The sequence below is a fragment of the Chlorella variabilis genome (assembly GCF_000147415.1).
Source record: "Chlorella variabilis unplaced genomic scaffold CHLNCscaffold_14, whole genome shotgun sequence".
In the NCBI taxonomy this organism is placed as follows: domain Eukaryota; kingdom Viridiplantae; phylum Chlorophyta; class Trebouxiophyceae; order Chlorellales; family Chlorellaceae; genus Chlorella; species Chlorella variabilis.
The window spans coordinates 890475-905920 of NW_005435074.1; the positions used below are offsets into that span (position 1 = coordinate 890475).

Consider the following 15446-nt stretch of genomic DNA (forward strand, 5'->3'; position numbering starts at 1 on the left):
GGCTTGCAGGGGTGAGCGGCGATGGGCTGCCTGCATCTGCGCTAGGATGTGCCGCAATTGCCTCCTCCATCGCTGGGTGGCAGGCAGGCGTTTGGCCCGTATAGCCCTGCTCTGCAGCAGCCAAGGTGTCTGCCTGCCATGATATCGGCCTGCTGAGTGGTGGCCTGGCCTGAGTGGCCCTAAAGCCACCTCCGCCGGGCGGAGAGGGCGGCGCAGGCCCCGATGCCGCTGCTGCCAGGCTGTCTCCAAGCTGCTGCGTGACCTCCTCCCCCTCCCACCCTAATCTCGCTGGCCGCCGTGAGCTGCGTTGCGGCCTTTCTGACACCTCAGTGTGAGCAGGCTGTGGCGGTGGCGGCGGCCAAAGGATGGCGAGCCGCTGCTCGACTCGCAGCGGCGGGTGACCATGGCTGCCTGCCGCAGGTGGATCCAGCCAGCTCTCTTGCAGCGGAGGCGCTCGCAGCACTGCAGCATCCACCAGCTGCACCTCCACCAGCACGCCAGGGCCTGGCAGTGGCGCGCGCACTGGGTGCCTCAGGGCCTCCAGGTCGGCCTGGATCTGCTCAGGCTTCAAGCGCACGTGCAGCTTGCTCCAGACCTGCATACAGTGAGGTGAACGCAGCGAGTTTCAACTAGGAGGGAGCCAGAGCTGCCATCACGTCCAGTGGAGTCCTAGGGGTCTCACCGACGGGTAGCGTCCGGCATGTTTGGCAGCTTCATGCCGCCGATGCTCAGTGCGTACCATGCAGCCCAGAGAGAGAGAACACGTGTGGATCCTCTGCAGGAAGCATGTTGTTTGGACCCAACCTTGACTGGTGTGGAGTCCATGGTGCAAGCCCACAGCGGCATGGGAGGTTGCCTGGAGCGCAGGCATGCCCATGGCAAGGCTTCACCAGGCCCAGAGAACTCACCTCCGGAAGTGAAGTGTGCCCCAAAGCAGCAGGCTTCCTCGACCAAACTGGGCTGCTGCTGCCACGCTTGGGAGGGTCAGGAGGAAGCCAAGTAAATGGCCAACTTGGAACTGCTGGCAGTTCCAAATTTTCCCTGCCCCGTCAGCTCCTCCCCGCCCCGTCAGCTCCCCAGCCCCAGCATGTTTTGATGTTTCTCTCTCAAACTCATATGAGTTCACAAGCAAGGCTTGCACCCAGCTCAGCAAGTTCCTTGTGTCCAGTCACACCAGCGTGGCAGCGGCTTGATGCGGCTTGGGCGCATGCAGTTGTCGGCAGGTTGCTGACCGCCGCCTCGTGCACCGCCCGGCTGTTGAATCTTCCTTCAGTCCCCCTAAACCCCCTTTCCAAACCCTTGAACACCTGGCAGGCCATCTTTCTGTGCCCCCTCCACATCGCCACCTGTCGCAAGAGCAGCTCCCGCCCCGCCGAAGCGCAGCTGGTACTGCGGCTGTTCCTCCCTTCCTTGACTGCGGCTCTCGGGCGCTAATCACCAACAAAAGTAACGCTTTTGTTTCGCCTCCTGCGTTTACAGAGTGAGTAAAACTCCCCCGCTGGCGCAGGAAGGGAGCGTGGGAGCTATTGCGCCATATCGCCCTCAAACTCCTTGCATCTGCAACCCTCGATATTGCGCAGGCCGACTGGGGCGCTCCCTGCAACAGTGGTCACTCCACACCCTGTCCAGGCAGCTGCACGCCTCAGAGCCACTCCGCTAGCATGACTGGACAGTCTCAGCAGCAGGTGCGCATTTGGGACCCCAGCCAGCCGGGTGTGTGAGCATCCGCGCGACATGCTCCCCGCCACCCTGACCTGCGCTGCCTGGGCTGTTGGAACAGCAGGCAGCACCCTGCTGCGGGCCTACTGTGGTCCCTGGTGGGCGAGCTGGATGTATGCCACTATGCTATGCCGCCGCGCCGCCACTCGCGTCTGCCGCTGGCATCCTGGTTGCTGCCTCCACCGACAAGTCCTGATCCACTCCAACTGACCCTGCCTCCACGCTGCCTGTGCCTGCAGCCGGCGCAGCAGCCTGCGGGCGGCGTAGGTGCGCAGCAGCAGCTGGCTGGCAGCGGCAGCGGCGGCGCCTCGCTGCCCTACCCGGCGCAGCCCGCCACCTACATGCAGCAGTTTTATGCGCAGCAGCAGCTGGCGGAGGAGCTGCGCAAATTCTGGGCGCAGATGCAAACCGAGGTGGATGAGCACAGCGAGGTGCTACAGGACTTTAAGAACCAGGCGCTGCCACTGGCGCGCATAAAGAAGGTTTGCGGGGCACGCCTGGTGGCTTGGCTTGCTGCCCCTCACAGCTGCACCCCGAGTCAGTGTCTGTCCACCCAGCCTGCTAAACAGCTCAGTTCTGTGCAACACCTTGCCGCCTTCTTTGCCTGCCCACGTGCCGCCCCTTCCCCCGCTGCGCTGTGTGCCCAGATCATGAAGAGCGATGAGGATGTGCGCATGATCAGCGCCGAGGCGCCCGTGCTGTTTGCCCGCGCCTGCGAGTTCTTCATCCAGGAGCTCACCATCCGGTCGTGGAGCGCGGCGCAGGAGTTTAAGCGGCGCACGCTGCAACGCAGCGACGTGGCCACCGCCATCGCACGCACAGGTGGGCGAGGAGTGTGGGGGGCATCGCGGCCGGGAGGCACGGCCGGCAAATGCTCGCTAGTTTCTACTCGCCCTTCCTGCTGCCCGCCTTACCCTCCCCACACCTGCCCCATGCGCCCACAGACATCTTTGACTTCTTGGTGGACATTGTTCCGCGGGAGGAGGCTAACGAGCTGGCTGGCGGGGACGCTGCGGCGGCAGGGCAGCTGGCAGGCGTGGCGGTGCCGCCGATGCCGCTTGGCCAGGCGCCGCCAATGCCGCTGGGCCTGTTCCCGCCAGGTGGCCAGCAGGGGCAGCAGCAGCAGGGGTTCCTGCCTCCGCCGGGGCAGCAGCAATTCCTGCAGCCGCCGCCCGGGCAGCAGCAGTTCCTGCAGCAGCAGCAGCAGCAGGGGGCGCCCGGCAACCAGGGTGGCGGCCCCGGCATGCTGCCCTACAACCTGCCCCCCTACATGGCACCGCCACCCTTCAGCTTCCAGCTGGGCGCGCCCTCGCAGCAGCAGCCCGGCATGCAGTTCCCGCCGCCGCAGTGAGCGAGCGTGGGGCCAGGAGGGATGCTTGGGCTGCCAGTAGACCCCTGGCCCCGCCTCGTCTCTTTGGCTCACAGAGCTTCTTGCGAGCCTGTACTCGGATATGCAGGCCGCCTATTCTGCGCATCAACCCTCTGCCATCTGATTGTATTTGCTGCTCATGCTCACGTTAATGTAATGCTCTGTGCTGTGGTCAAGACCTGCCCGGTGAGCATTTCATGAGAAGAGCCCGCTGTCCAGCTGGCGCCGCCAGGGGCAGAAGCGGATTGGCCCAGGCAGGGTGCCGAGCAGTCACTGCGACGCGGACAGCAGGTTGGTGGGCTGCCGGCTGCGCCCCAGCGGCAGCACGTCCTCCATGCACGCCATCAGCTCCTTCTGGAAGCGCTGGTCGGAGAACTGCGCTGCACGGCGGCGCGCCGCCGCCGCCACCCGCATGCGCTCCAGCTGCTCCATGCCCAGCACCTCGATGATCGCATCCGCATACTGCTGCAGCGTGCTACACAGGTAGCCCGTGGGCTGGCCGCCGCCGCCGCCGCCGCCGCCGCCGCTGCCCGGCGGCCCCCCCTCTGGCAGCACAATGTCCTCGCGCGGGCCGGCCGAGTCGTGCGCTATGGGCACCACGCCTGCAGGAGGGGCAGCACAAGCAGTGCAGGGCCGGCGTCAGGTGTGAGCAGGGGGCGCTCAGCAAGCTGTCCTGGTCCCACGCAGGTCAGGGGTGAGGCAGCTGCCCCTGGTGCCTCCCCACATGCCCACCTGCCGCCATGTACTCCACCACCGAGATGCCAAAGTGCTCGTCCACCATGGTGTGCAGCCCCGCCACCGCATCCGCCAGCAGAGCGCGCAGCTCGTCAAAGCTGGCGTTCACGCAGAAGTCGACGCGGTCGCCGATGCCCAGCTCCTCGGCCAGGTCTGCGCCACCGGGGGGGGGGGGAGGTGTGTGGTATGTGTGGCAAGGCGAGGATTGCAAACATAGCTGTTGCAGATTGCCAAGCCCATCCATTCACCCACCTTTGAGCTGCTGTATGCGCTGCTCGTCCTCGGCGTTGCGGCAGCTGCCCACCAGCTTGAGGTGGGCAGCCAGCACCGCCTCTCCGCCGCCGTCGTGCATGCCCGCAGCCTTGCGGCGCGCCGCCGCCAGTGCCCGCAGCTGCATGGCATGATCCTTCTCGGGCCTGAACTGGGCGATGGACAGCAGGTAGACGCGCTTGAGGCGGCGGTCCAGCGGCAGCGCCTGCAGCGCGCGCGTGTCGCACGGCGGGTACACCCGCGCCGGCTTGTTCCACTGCCACCACAGATCCACGATGTGCCGCCGCGTCCAGCTGCTGTTCACCATCACCACCTGCAGCAGGGGCGCGTGTGGCAAGGGTGGAAGAGAGAGGGAGCCAGGGGCACAATGTTGAGTTGGCAGCTCGCCAGCAGAGGACACCAAGCGCACACAGCCCAGCTGGCCAGCAGGCCAGCGGGCACAACACTGCCGCCGCCTTCGGCCCACCCCCACACCAACCTGCGCAAAGGCGCCCATCGCGCCGTAGAGCAGCGCAAAGGCGTGATAGTACGCCAGCTTGGCCAGCGACTTGAGCGGGCAAGCCGCCACCTCCTCGCTGTTGTTGTACAGAGCATCGCGGTCCCACACCCTGTGAGTGCGGCGGGCGGGAAGGCGGCGGGCATGCCATGACCTGAGGATGCCACGTGAACATGCAACCGCCAGCAGATTGGCTGGGCAAGCAGCCCAGACTGACAAGCAGGCAGCAGACATGCAAGCCAGCCGCGCCGTGCAATCGGGGCAGTTAACGCCCGGGTGTGGCGGGGCCCCCACGGCCAACACACGCCGACATCCACGCACCTCTGCAGCATGTCTGTGCTGATGGTGGGGTAGTGAACATACGCCGCCACGCGCGCACCCGCCAGCCTGGCCAGCGGGTACGGGAAGGCCCACCCCGTGGTGTCCACCCACACCTCGGGCAGCAGCTGGCGCAGGCCCTGCCACGCCACGCGCACCGACCCCAGCGCCTGGCCAATCATGGTGAAGCGTGGGTAACGCCCCGGCAGCAGAAGGTCGCGGTTGGCTAGGGGCACCACCTGCGGCGGTGGGACGGTGAGGTGGGCGCGTAGTGTTAAAGAAATGCAGGTAGTGTTAAAGAAATGCTACTATACCAGGGTAGCACTGCTGCACTCAGGCAGGGTGCAGGGAGCGCAGGCACCGACCGTGTCGCGCTCACCTGGAAGGTGGGCATGACCTGCAGGTTGAACCGTGTGGCCACATGCTCGCACAGCTGCTCTGCGGTCGGGCCACGACCGCAGTAGATTGCAATCTGCAAGAGACGGCAGTGGAAGCAGGTACAAGGGTGAGGTGGCATGGCGGCAGAAAACACAGCCGGTAAAGATTCTGCTCTGCGGCCGCACATTCAGGTCTGGGCGCATGTCCTGCATTGCCTGTACCCCCGCCCTGCAGACACAGCACAGCAGTCCAGGCATGAGGTGAGGTGTCCCTGTGAGAATGCGGGTGCCATAGGCCATAAAGATGGGATTGCGAGAGCGTTGCCCACCCACCAGAGCACGCGCTCGCCGCCGCCGCCGCCATCAGCAAAGGGGTGGAAGAAGGCCACGGTGCCCTGCGCACAGGAGGCGAGTAGCTTGCAGGCTGCAGGTGGCATGCGGTGCGAGCCAAGTAGCCAAACATGGTGGGCATGAGCGGGCACATGATAGCATCAGCGGCCGGTTGCCAATGCTTGCCTTGCTCAGCTGCGGCAGGCGCCGACTGATCCACCATCGGCCCAGCAGGTAGCCTAAAAGAAGGGAGAGGAGCACCGCGGCCACAGCAATGGCCAGCGCCTCCTGCAGGGTGCGGCGAGGTGGAAACGGGTTGGTGTCCCACCTGATGCTTTGCAAGCAGCAGGAGACACAATTGCAGTGCCTCACTAGTTCCTCAGGCTGGCCACATGAGTGCATGCTCACCAGGCCCAGCACGAAGCCCCCCGCCAGGATGATAGCAGCAAGCGTGGCAAGTGGCATGTCTGCTACAGTGCCAAGGGCTGTTGGTGTGCGCCCGCTGCCCAGCGCGGCCAGCCTCAGCCACGGCTCACGCCGTACAAGGGGGGACCACGGCGCACGCGCTTGCCGCCAGTGGCCGCAGGGGTGGCGGCGAGGGGTGTCTGCAACCTCGCTCTGCGGGCAGCGCGATGCGTGGCACAGCCCGATGGTCAGATGTCCAGATGCCCGAGCGAGAATAGAGACGTGGGACTGGGGTGCGGACGTAGGCGCAAGCCGCAAAGCGTACTCCGCAGCCCCAAGGCAATTGCTGCACCCGCCTTATCATCCACCTGTGTGTCTCAAGACAAGGGGGCGGCACCTGGAACCAACCCGGCCGGAGGGTGCCGTCGCAGAAGGACTGCCTGCGCACCGATAACTGAAAGCCTTGATTTCCGATGGAGCACCGGGATCTGCAAAAGAGCGAGGGAGGATCTGGATGCATGACGAGCTGGCGCCCGCCCCCGCCACGCGGGACGATGGCCGCCGCCGCCCCCCCTCTCAACCCATCTCAACCCATCTCGCAGACTCTGGCAGTCATGCTGCCATCCGATCGTCTGTGCATCAAATGTACAGGCACTAGATGAAAAGCATGGCAATATAAGGATGCAAGCCCTAGCATCGGGGCGATATGGCGAGGTGGGTGTAGGAGCGGGAATGCACAACCGCAGCGCACTTGGCAGCTTGATTGCAGTGGATAGGAGGCGTGATGGATCGCAAGGGCAAACGTTCACTGTGGTTGAGAGGATCAAGACAGGTTGGATGCAAACAAGCACATGTGCGAAAAGGCAGGAACTGAGACGGCACCGTCGCAGAAAGTCACTTGCTTGTGTGGGCTTAAAGTCTGGTAAAGCAAGAACTAGCTTGCAACATAGACTCCCCGCCGAAACGGGACGGGAACCGGGCGAAAGCAGAGAAAGCAATAAAACAGGGGTGGAGCAAGGCGACATGCAACGCAAGCAGCTGACAGGGCACGCATCGAAACGTGTGTATGACTGGCAAAGTGGCATGGCGCATTGGGGAGAAACGCAACGGTACGGGAGCATGGGCTGGCCAAACGGCAGTGCGGAACGCTAGGTCACTAGAAAAGCAGGGAAAGGCGCACTATGTATGCAATGAGGGCAGCCCCGGCTCGGGGCCGTTGAGAAAGCAGTGGGCGGGAGGGGGGAGGCCCCGGTGTGGGCGGGCCCCATCGAGGGGGGATGGGGCGCGCAAGCGGCCAGATGGGGCGGGGCGCGGGCGGCAGTGGAGTCCTGCGGCTGGGTGGGATATAGGGCAATGAGCGTTGAGCAGTGTGCGATGAGCAATGAGCAATGAGCAGTGAGCAGCCCCTCCCTAAACAAAGTGAAGCGCAGGACGGGGTCCGGTGGATGGGAGGCAAGGAAACGCGGGGGGTTGCCACGTGCGCTACCGCCGCCGCCGCAGGCAGCACCCCTGCGGCGGCGGCAGCGGCAGCAAGCCGTGGACCCAAACGCCGTGCCGCCGCCGCCGCAGGCAGCACCCCTGCGACGGCGGCGGCAGCAAGCCGTGGACCGAAACGCCGTGCCGCCGAGTCCCGTGGCTGTGGCCGTGGGCTTCTGGCAGGAAACTACGGCCGCAACTCGGCAGCACGGGGGCGTCGCAGCGTGCCCCCGCCGCCGCCGCGCTGCCCCCCGGGCACGGCGGCGGCGGCAGCAAGCTTGGGCCCAAACGCCGTGCCGCCGAGTCCCGTGGCTGCGACCGTAGACCGTGGGCCGGAAACTGCGGCCGCAGCTCGGCGGCACGTGGTTCTGTTCAAATCGCCAAGCGTGCAGCAGCGCCGAACCACGCTTCCCGGCCTCGGCGCATGCCTTCAGGGGCCCCCTATCGCTGGGCACACCCCTCCAACACCGAACATGCGCCCGGGGGGGAGGGCGGCCCGGGCTGCCCAGGCCAAAGTGGGCCGCCCTCGAGCAAGAGGCGGCCGGTCTGTGTGCTGAATGAATGAATGGATGCGTACTACTCAGGCATGCACGGTAGACCACAAGCGTTGGAGAGCTAGAGAGTCTCAAGCAACATGCAAACAACGCTGTTTTCAAGGCAGGGATCATCGTCACTGGGAAAGACACGAGGGTGCAAGGGGGCGGCGCCAGGCGATTGCAGGCTGCCCGCTGTCAGTCGCGGCACAAAAACATTTGAAGCCAAAAGATTTCCAAATAACTCTAGCTGGTGCTCCTAACACATAACAGCAGGGTGGTCCGAGCAGCTGGCAGCGCATGTGCACGACACGGGAGGACACATCCTGGCCAGAGCACAACTCACAACTCAAGCGGGTAGAATTGGCGCCCATCAGGCGCTGCCAAGGTTCTTGTAGAGGCCGGCGGTGGAGATGAGGATGGTAGTGCCATCATCCGCACAAGATGCTGCAGCCGCAAAAGGGAGGGGGTAAAAAGCCAGCAGTAGGTGCATGCAACAGACACACAAGGGTAGCACTGCCAGGCAGTCCCCTACCTGCATCCTGAGCCAGGCGCACAGGCATCAGGCCCTCAAACGCAGGCAGGCTGGAAATGCCGGTGGTCAGCATGCGCAGCAGCTCGTCCCGCAGCGCTGTGCCGCATGGGTCGCTATCCGATGCACCAATCTGACGCTCGCAGGCATCCGCCTGGCGCACCGGCAGCTGGCCTGCACATGCCGACTCGCAGGCAATCACAGCGAGAACTTGAGCAGACAGCTGTGGGAGGAGTGACTCGGTGAGTGTCAGCAAATAAACAACATGGTGGCAGCAGTCGACAGATGCAACCCCACAGGCTCCCCCTAAGCCGTATCCTTCCCACCTGTGATCAGCTTGACGCACTGGTCCCGCACTACCAGGCCCAGCCCCCGCATCTGGGAGCACCTAGTGAGCCAGGTGAGCACCACGGTGACCCCCAGCTCCAGCCCGCATCGGCGCAGGTCGCAGCAGTTGGCCAGCGTCGTGCCGGGCTGGGGGGCGCCGCCCGCCAGGTTGGGCAGGGCATAGCACTGCAAGATGCCGGCCTCATGAGCCTCGGAGCACAGCTGTACCGCCATCGTGGGCTTCTTGGCTCGCACCATCAGCTCGATCAGGTGTGTGTAGCTGGCCTGCATGCAGGGATGCATGGACAGAGCTGGATCCTGACTTGGTGCTGCTCGAAACGCACGGCGTCCAATGTTGAACACAGTCCATGAAGCAGCTGGGCGCAGATGGCCCCAACACGCACCTGATCTGGCTGGATCCCCGCGGCCTTCATGTTGGACAGCACCTCCAGCCCGCCCTGCACATCCAGGCGGTCCTGCATGGCAGGGAGTGGGGTACAGGGTGGGATATGCAGGTTGCCTAGGCCCCATGGCATCCTAAACCATGCGCGGTCGACATTGTGTGCAGGCACGCAGGGCCACACCTTCATGCTTTCGAGCAGCAAATTGGCTTCTTGCATGCTGATTGAGGTGCGTGCCTCGCTGGGGTCCCAGCTGTCGGCAGCAGGTGGCGGGGGTGGCGGCAAAGCACTGGCCGCTGCCGGGCTGTCGCCCGTGCCAGCAAAGCCAGGCAGGCAAGAGAACGAGGCGCTCTGGGCAGCCACAATGCCAAGCCCAGCGGCGTGCTCATAGCCTGGGTGCCCCGTGGCAGAGAAGGGCGCAGGCTGGAGCGGAGCGGAATCAGCGGGCTGACCCACGGTGCTGGCAACCTGTGCGCCCATGACCTGCGAGGGTGTCAAGGGGGAGGGATGGCTCCTGTTGAGCTGGAGGAGCAGGAAGAGCCATATGGCTGAATATCAAGTTGGGCCAGCGATGCATGACTGCACGACTGCACTGTTGCCGGTGCTGGCACCAGTCGAATGTGCGCCTTGAGGCAGCCTCACCAGCGCAGCCACGGCTGGGTCCACCTCCAGCCCGGAGGCTCGCATGGCAGTAAGCACAGCCACCACATCCTTGAAATTGCCCACGGAGGCCGCACTCTGGAGCACATAGTTGAAAAGCGGCGCCGCGGCAGGGCCCTGCAGATGGGGAACAGGGGCAGGACAGGGCAATGGATGGACCGTTTTGGACATGACCCCAACTGCAAGGAAGCTCTGGCAAACGCCCCGCTTCGCTTTCGCGGCAAGAGGCACGCGTGCCTGAGCAACCAGCGAGGAGTTGCAGAGCTGCAGTGCAAGGTCCCAGGTGCCTCCACCCACGCAGGTGTGCAGCAGTTGCGCCAGCACGTCGGGGTCCAGCTGCACGCCCTGCATCTGCTCAGCAGGAAACCGAGAGGCAGGGATGCACGTGCAAGGGAGGAATTTGCAACGCTGCTCGCACTGTAAATGTGGAACATTTGGGCCTGAGCAGAACTCCCCGCCTGTCCTGCCGCGGCGCTTGCCTGCAGCGAGTGGGCCAGTGAGAAGGCCTTGCGCATCTGCCCCGCCTGCAGCGCGGCTTTCAGGACCAGGGCGGCGGTGGGAGCGTCCGGCGTGTGGCCGTTGCCGAGCATCACCTGCATAGGATGTAGCGAGGAGCAGTCAGCATGCACAACACCAGACAGTGCAGTTGGTATGCATCACAGCTTGCACATCCGCTAGGTGGCGTGCAGCTTTTTCGCCAAATCTTCCCGAGTCAGTCAACCTCTGGCTGCCCACCTCGTGCACCGCCACAACCTGCAGGGCAGGATGACCACATGGCAGTGTGAAAGGGAAAGCGCGCCCAAAGCTCCCACCATTTGCCATCGTTTAGAAGTGTTGGCAAAGAAAGAGGAGCCATCCCGCCTGCGCGCGCGCACACACACACACACACACACACACACACACACACGCACACACACACACCTGCGGGTACTGCTCACAGGCCTCCAGGATGCGGATGAGCGTGGTGTGGGTGCCGGCATCAGGGGCGCAGCCAGGCGTGGACTGCATCTGGTGGTAGACCTGCAGAGGTTGGGGGCAGGGGTTGTGCAGGGTGCGGTTGCGCCGAGAGCATGAGCCTTCACTTCCCGGTTTTAACGTCTAGCTTTAGACCATTATTTGATCTGCCCGACGCGCCAAGTGCAGTACCCCCCACTAGTAGTGAATGGGTCCCGGGGAGGCCTGTGCCGAAGCCTTGGCGATTCTATTAGGCGTTCCCGAAGGAATTGGCTTGGATTGGCGCTGAGCCGGTCAGCTATGCCGCGTTTGTCCTCACAAAGTTTCGACATGGGAGGAATCGAACCTGTGCCCTCTCGGAGGGTTTAGACACTAGCTCCAGCGCCTTCAAAGAAGGCCTTTCTTAGCCGCGGCCTAAAGGTAAAGGTGGGGAAGAGCCTCCACAAGCTTCACTTCCCGGTTTTAACGTCTAGCTTTAGACCATTATTTGATCTGCCCGACGCGCCAAGTGCAGTACCCCCCACTAGTAGTGAATGGGTCCCGGGGAGGCCTGTGCCGAAGCCTTGGCGATTCTATTAGGCATGAAAAGGAGCGAACCTCATTGCCCACCCACCTGCAGCGCTCGGGATGCCACCGTGGCGTGCTGGTGGGCGGGGATGGAGTCGGTGCCCATGGCAACTGCCGCGAGGCAAGTGTTGAAGGTGGCTGCAGGAGACGGTGCAGAGGGAGGCAGGAGCGCCAGGTCGCCACTGCTGGCCACGAGCCGATTTGCGTTGGCAAGGTTGAGCGCCATTACTGCACCCCAAACCCAGGCCCCACCCAAGCCCGGGAAAGAACCCCCTCTTCTCCTGGCTCACTGGAGTTGGGGTTGACGCCCTCAGCCTGCGCCGCGCGCACGTGGGTCATCACGTCCAGCGCCTCGCGCCAGGCGCCCAGGTTGGCAAAGGAGGCCAGCAGGCAGTTGTAGGTGACGATGCTGGGGGACAGGCCAGTGCGCAGCATCTCGTCAAACACGCCGCGCACCTGGGCAAAAGGGGGGGGGGGGGGGGGGCTTCCTTCATGCCGGCTTCAGCAGGGTGTTAAAGCACAGCCTGGAGCTGGACTGGTTCACTGAAAGCGGCGGGCAAGCATGCCCCCGCCGCTACCTTCTCGCACTGCCCAGCCTTCATGTAGCCAGTCTGAAGAATAATGGGAGGATCAGCAGAGGGTGTAAGAGAAGCAGAGCGACGAGGCGGCGCCAGCAAGAGGGATGGAGGCGGGGGCGGGGGGGGCGAGCAGCGCTAGGCAGACAGCAGCACCCCTGCCCCTCACCATGACTGTGTTGAACGTGGAGGCCAGGCCTGAAGGCATCAGGCGAGTGGGTGAATGAGCTAGTTTTCGGGCGCTCATCATTGGAAGGGAGGCGGGCAGGCGATTTCGCCGCGCACCTGCGCCCTCGCCTCCGTCCCCGCCCATGCCCTGCAGGTCAGGACAGCAGCTCATGGCGCGCCGCAGGCTGGCTGCCGCCTCCTGCTGAGGGATGCCCAGCTCGCGTTTCAAGCTGCCGGTGCGGACCAGCCCGCTGGATGGGCGCGGGGGGGGCGAGCCATTCGCTGCTAGGGCTGGGGACAGGGCCGTGGGGGCTCCGCTGGAGGCACGGCGCAGGCCGGGCGGGCCAGAGGTAGAGTCTGATGGGACGCTGCCGGCCCAGTCCTCTGCAGCACGGGCTGGGGAGTAACGGGGGCCATCAGCGGGTGGTGGCCAATGGCAAGAGATGCGGGACCTGTGCTGCAGGCCGCGTCGGTGCACATACCTGGCTGGGGTGCCGCCTGCTCGTTCTCGGGGATCTGGTCTGGGAAGGAGGTGCGGCTGCCTGCGTGTAGCAACGCACAGTCAAATTCCAGAGGCCAAGGGTTGGCATGGCTCACCCTCACTTTCATGGACGCAATGGGGAGCCAGAAGTGAGCGGCGGCAAAGCGTGAAGGTGACAGGCAGACCCAAGAACTTCACTCACTGCTGAGCGAGTTCCTGCGCAGGTTGGACACCAGCCGGGAGGCAACGGCAAAGGGGTTGTTGGTGCCGCCGGCGGCAGACGTAGAGTCCAGGGAGGCGGCGCCTTCCGGCGATGGCGAGGTAGTGCCGTCCAGTGCCACGGAGGTGTTGAAGGTGGCAGCCAGCTCCTCCACCCTTACTGCAGTTCAGGTGCAGGTGCAGCTCGCAATGCCACCTTGAGCCATGGTGGTAAGGCAGCGCACGCACATGACGAGTCGGCAGCGGCGGTACCGGCCCACCTTCGGCGCCAAGCGGCAGGCCGGGCGGGTTGTTGGATGGGCCGCTGCCAAACATAGCCCCCACTACACCCTGCTGCGCATTGGCCGTGGAGTGCAGGATGCCATAGGAGGCAGCCATGCTGCTCCAGTCCTCTGCCTCTGGGTGGCGCGGCGACTCGGCAATGCTCATCTGCACACGAGCAGGGTTTTGTCCATTAGGGGTGGAGCACTCGCTGCTCGTCGCCTTGTGCAGTAAGGCCAAACTACTTTAAAGAGTACAATAGTGCAAGGCGCAGCAGCAGCAGGCCCACTCACCAGCCCTCCCCTGCCAGGCGGCGACTGCAGGGCGTCCAGGACCGAGGAGGGCGAGGTCTGCGCCCGCAACAGCTTGCTGCCGGGGGACAGCAGGCGCTGCGGGGTGGCCGGCGGGGAGCGCGCCCCATCGTGCTCCTCGTCCTGCGCACACGCAGTTGAGGATGGCCAATGACTGAGCAGGCGCATGGTGTCCACATGGGCTTCCATCTTGCCACTGTCACGGGGTCGCTCTTAAGGGAAGGCAAGCCTGCATCCTAAAGCAGGCCACCCGCGCCTGCCCCACCTGTGCGGTGCACATCTGAAGGAAGAGCTTCTCGGCCAGCTGCCACTGCCCGCCGCGCTCCAGGGCGTTGATGAGGGAGCAGCAGGTCACCACGTCCGCTTCAATGTGGTTGGCCTGCAGGCGGCGAGCAGGGTTGGCGGCACAATGAGAGCACTGACCATCAGGCCGGTGCTGTCAAGCTGAACTCTGGCCGCACAACCTTCTTGGCCGCTCTTCAATGCCCCCCAGAATTCTGGCCGCTCCCTGCACGCGCACTCTGCTCAAGCTGTGTCAGTGGCTGCACCTCCTACCCACCTGCATGTGGTCAAACACCTGCAGCGCCGCGTGCCACTGCTTGCCCTTGGCCAGCGAGGAGATGGTGGCGGAGTAGGTGATGGCGTCGCGGGGCAGCCGCTGCCGAGCCATGCTTTCGAAAATCTCCAGCGCCTGCAAGCGGTCAAGGATCGGGGGATTGGGGAAGGCAGAAAGCATGTGGCAGCCATGCATAGGGAACATGCACTGTGCCCGGATGGTGCTGTAGGGCTGCTACCCCATGGCAGCAGGTGCAGCGCTGATGCCTGCCTTCTGCCAGCGCCCGCCCTTGTCGCACGCGCTGATGGGTTTCAGGCCACCTCAGGGGTGAAGCAGGGCTGCCCCTTGAGCCCTATATTGTTCGGTCTGTTCCTGGATGACTTCGAGTCCGGGCTGGTGCAACAGGCTGCGGCCGCGGCTCTGCCTCGCTGGCAGAGCGGGGAGTGCGTGCCGCCATTATTTTACGCTGATGACCAGGCCTTGCTGGCCACCACGCCGGCAGGCCTGCGTTTCCAGCTTGGTTACCTTGAGAGCTACTGTGCCGCCTGGGGCCTGACGGTTAACACCAAAAAGACCCAGGTGGTAGTGTACACCACTGGCGGGGCTGCTGCCACGGAGGAGCGGTTCCGCTACGGCGGCAATGAGGTGGAAACCGTCCCCACCTTCAGATACCTCGGCGTGCACCTGCACTGCCGGCAGGCCTTTGCCTCGGCGGCATCGTATCGGGCGGAGGCTGGGCGGCGCGCGATGCACCTGCTGCGTCGCCGCCTGGCCGAGAATGGGTTGCAGGACCCCCTGCTCAGCATGCGTGCGTTCAGGTCTTACGTCCTGCCGACGTTGTCGTACGGGGCAGAGATCTGGGCGCCGCAGCTGATTCTGCAGGGCAGGACGGCATGCGAGCGGGTACAGCTGGAGTACCTGCGAGGGCTGCTGGGTGTGCGGGACAGCACCCCAGCCCTCATTGTGCTGGCAGAGACGGGGCAGCTGCCGCTGCCCGCCTACTGGACCTTGCAGGTTGCACGCTTTGTGAGCAACCTGCAGGCTATGGGCGGCGAGCGGGTCGCCCGTCTTGCCATGCTGGATAGCGTTGCGCTGGCTGCCGACACGGACACAGAGCTGCCACTGGCCCGGCAGCCCTGGGCAGCGCAGGTTAGCCGCGTTCTCGCGGCGGCCGGCGCCCCCTGCGACTTGACTGCTGACGAGGGGGTTGCCATACCTGAATTGGCGGAAGCGCTCCTGGAGCGCCATGTTGCCTCGTACACGCATGCATCCGTGAAGGTGCAGCGGTACATTGAGGACGTGTGGGGGGGCAGCATCTCTGCGGAGGCCTACACGCCTGCGTCGTTCCTGTGCGATGTGCCCGAGCGCCGGCGCCGGGTGCGCCTGGCGCAGTGGCGCACGGGGTC

General features: G+C 64.6%; 3 protein-coding genes across 3 annotated transcripts in view; 2 read left to right on the forward strand and 1 right to left on the reverse strand.

Annotated features, from left to right (window-relative positions):
- Positions 1-1661: 1661 nt before the first annotated feature.
- CHLNCDRAFT_135742 (hypothetical protein) lies at positions 1662-3070 on the forward strand (the record flags this gene model as incomplete). The annotated part of the gene is made up of 4 exons (XM_005846270.1): positions 1662-1685; positions 1959-2201; positions 2367-2541; positions 2664-3070. 4 exons carry the CDS (start codon positions 1662-1664, stop codon positions 3068-3070), a joined length of 849 nt encoding a protein of 282 aa, XP_005846332.1.
- Positions 3071-3223: 153 nt separating this feature from the next.
- Positions 3224-9039, reverse strand: CHLNCDRAFT_56225 (hypothetical protein). The gene is made up of 9 exons (XM_005846447.1): positions 8887-9039; positions 8564-8734; positions 8098-8475; positions 5614-5679; positions 4911-5212; positions 4572-4701; positions 4076-4406; positions 3821-3976; positions 3224-3690 (listed from the first exon to the last, which is right to left on the reverse strand). Exons 3-9 carry the CDS (start codon positions 8161-8163, stop codon positions 3359-3361), a joined length of 1383 nt encoding a protein of 460 aa, XP_005846509.1. The 5' UTR covers positions 8164-8475; positions 8564-8734; positions 8887-9039; the 3' UTR covers positions 3224-3358.
- A 5190-nt stretch (positions 9040-14229) lies between these two features.
- The window catches only part of CHLNCDRAFT_135745 (hypothetical protein), a gene marked incomplete at both ends in the record, with an annotated part of 1953 nt that continues 736 nt past the window's right edge, over positions 14230-15446 (forward strand). Inside the window, 2 exons of the mRNA XM_005846271.1 lie at positions 14230-14265; positions 14476-15417. Coding sequence (XP_005846333.1) covers positions 14230-14265; positions 14476-15417 — 978 coding nt within the window. The remainder of the gene's footprint in view (positions 14266-14475; positions 15418-15446) is intronic.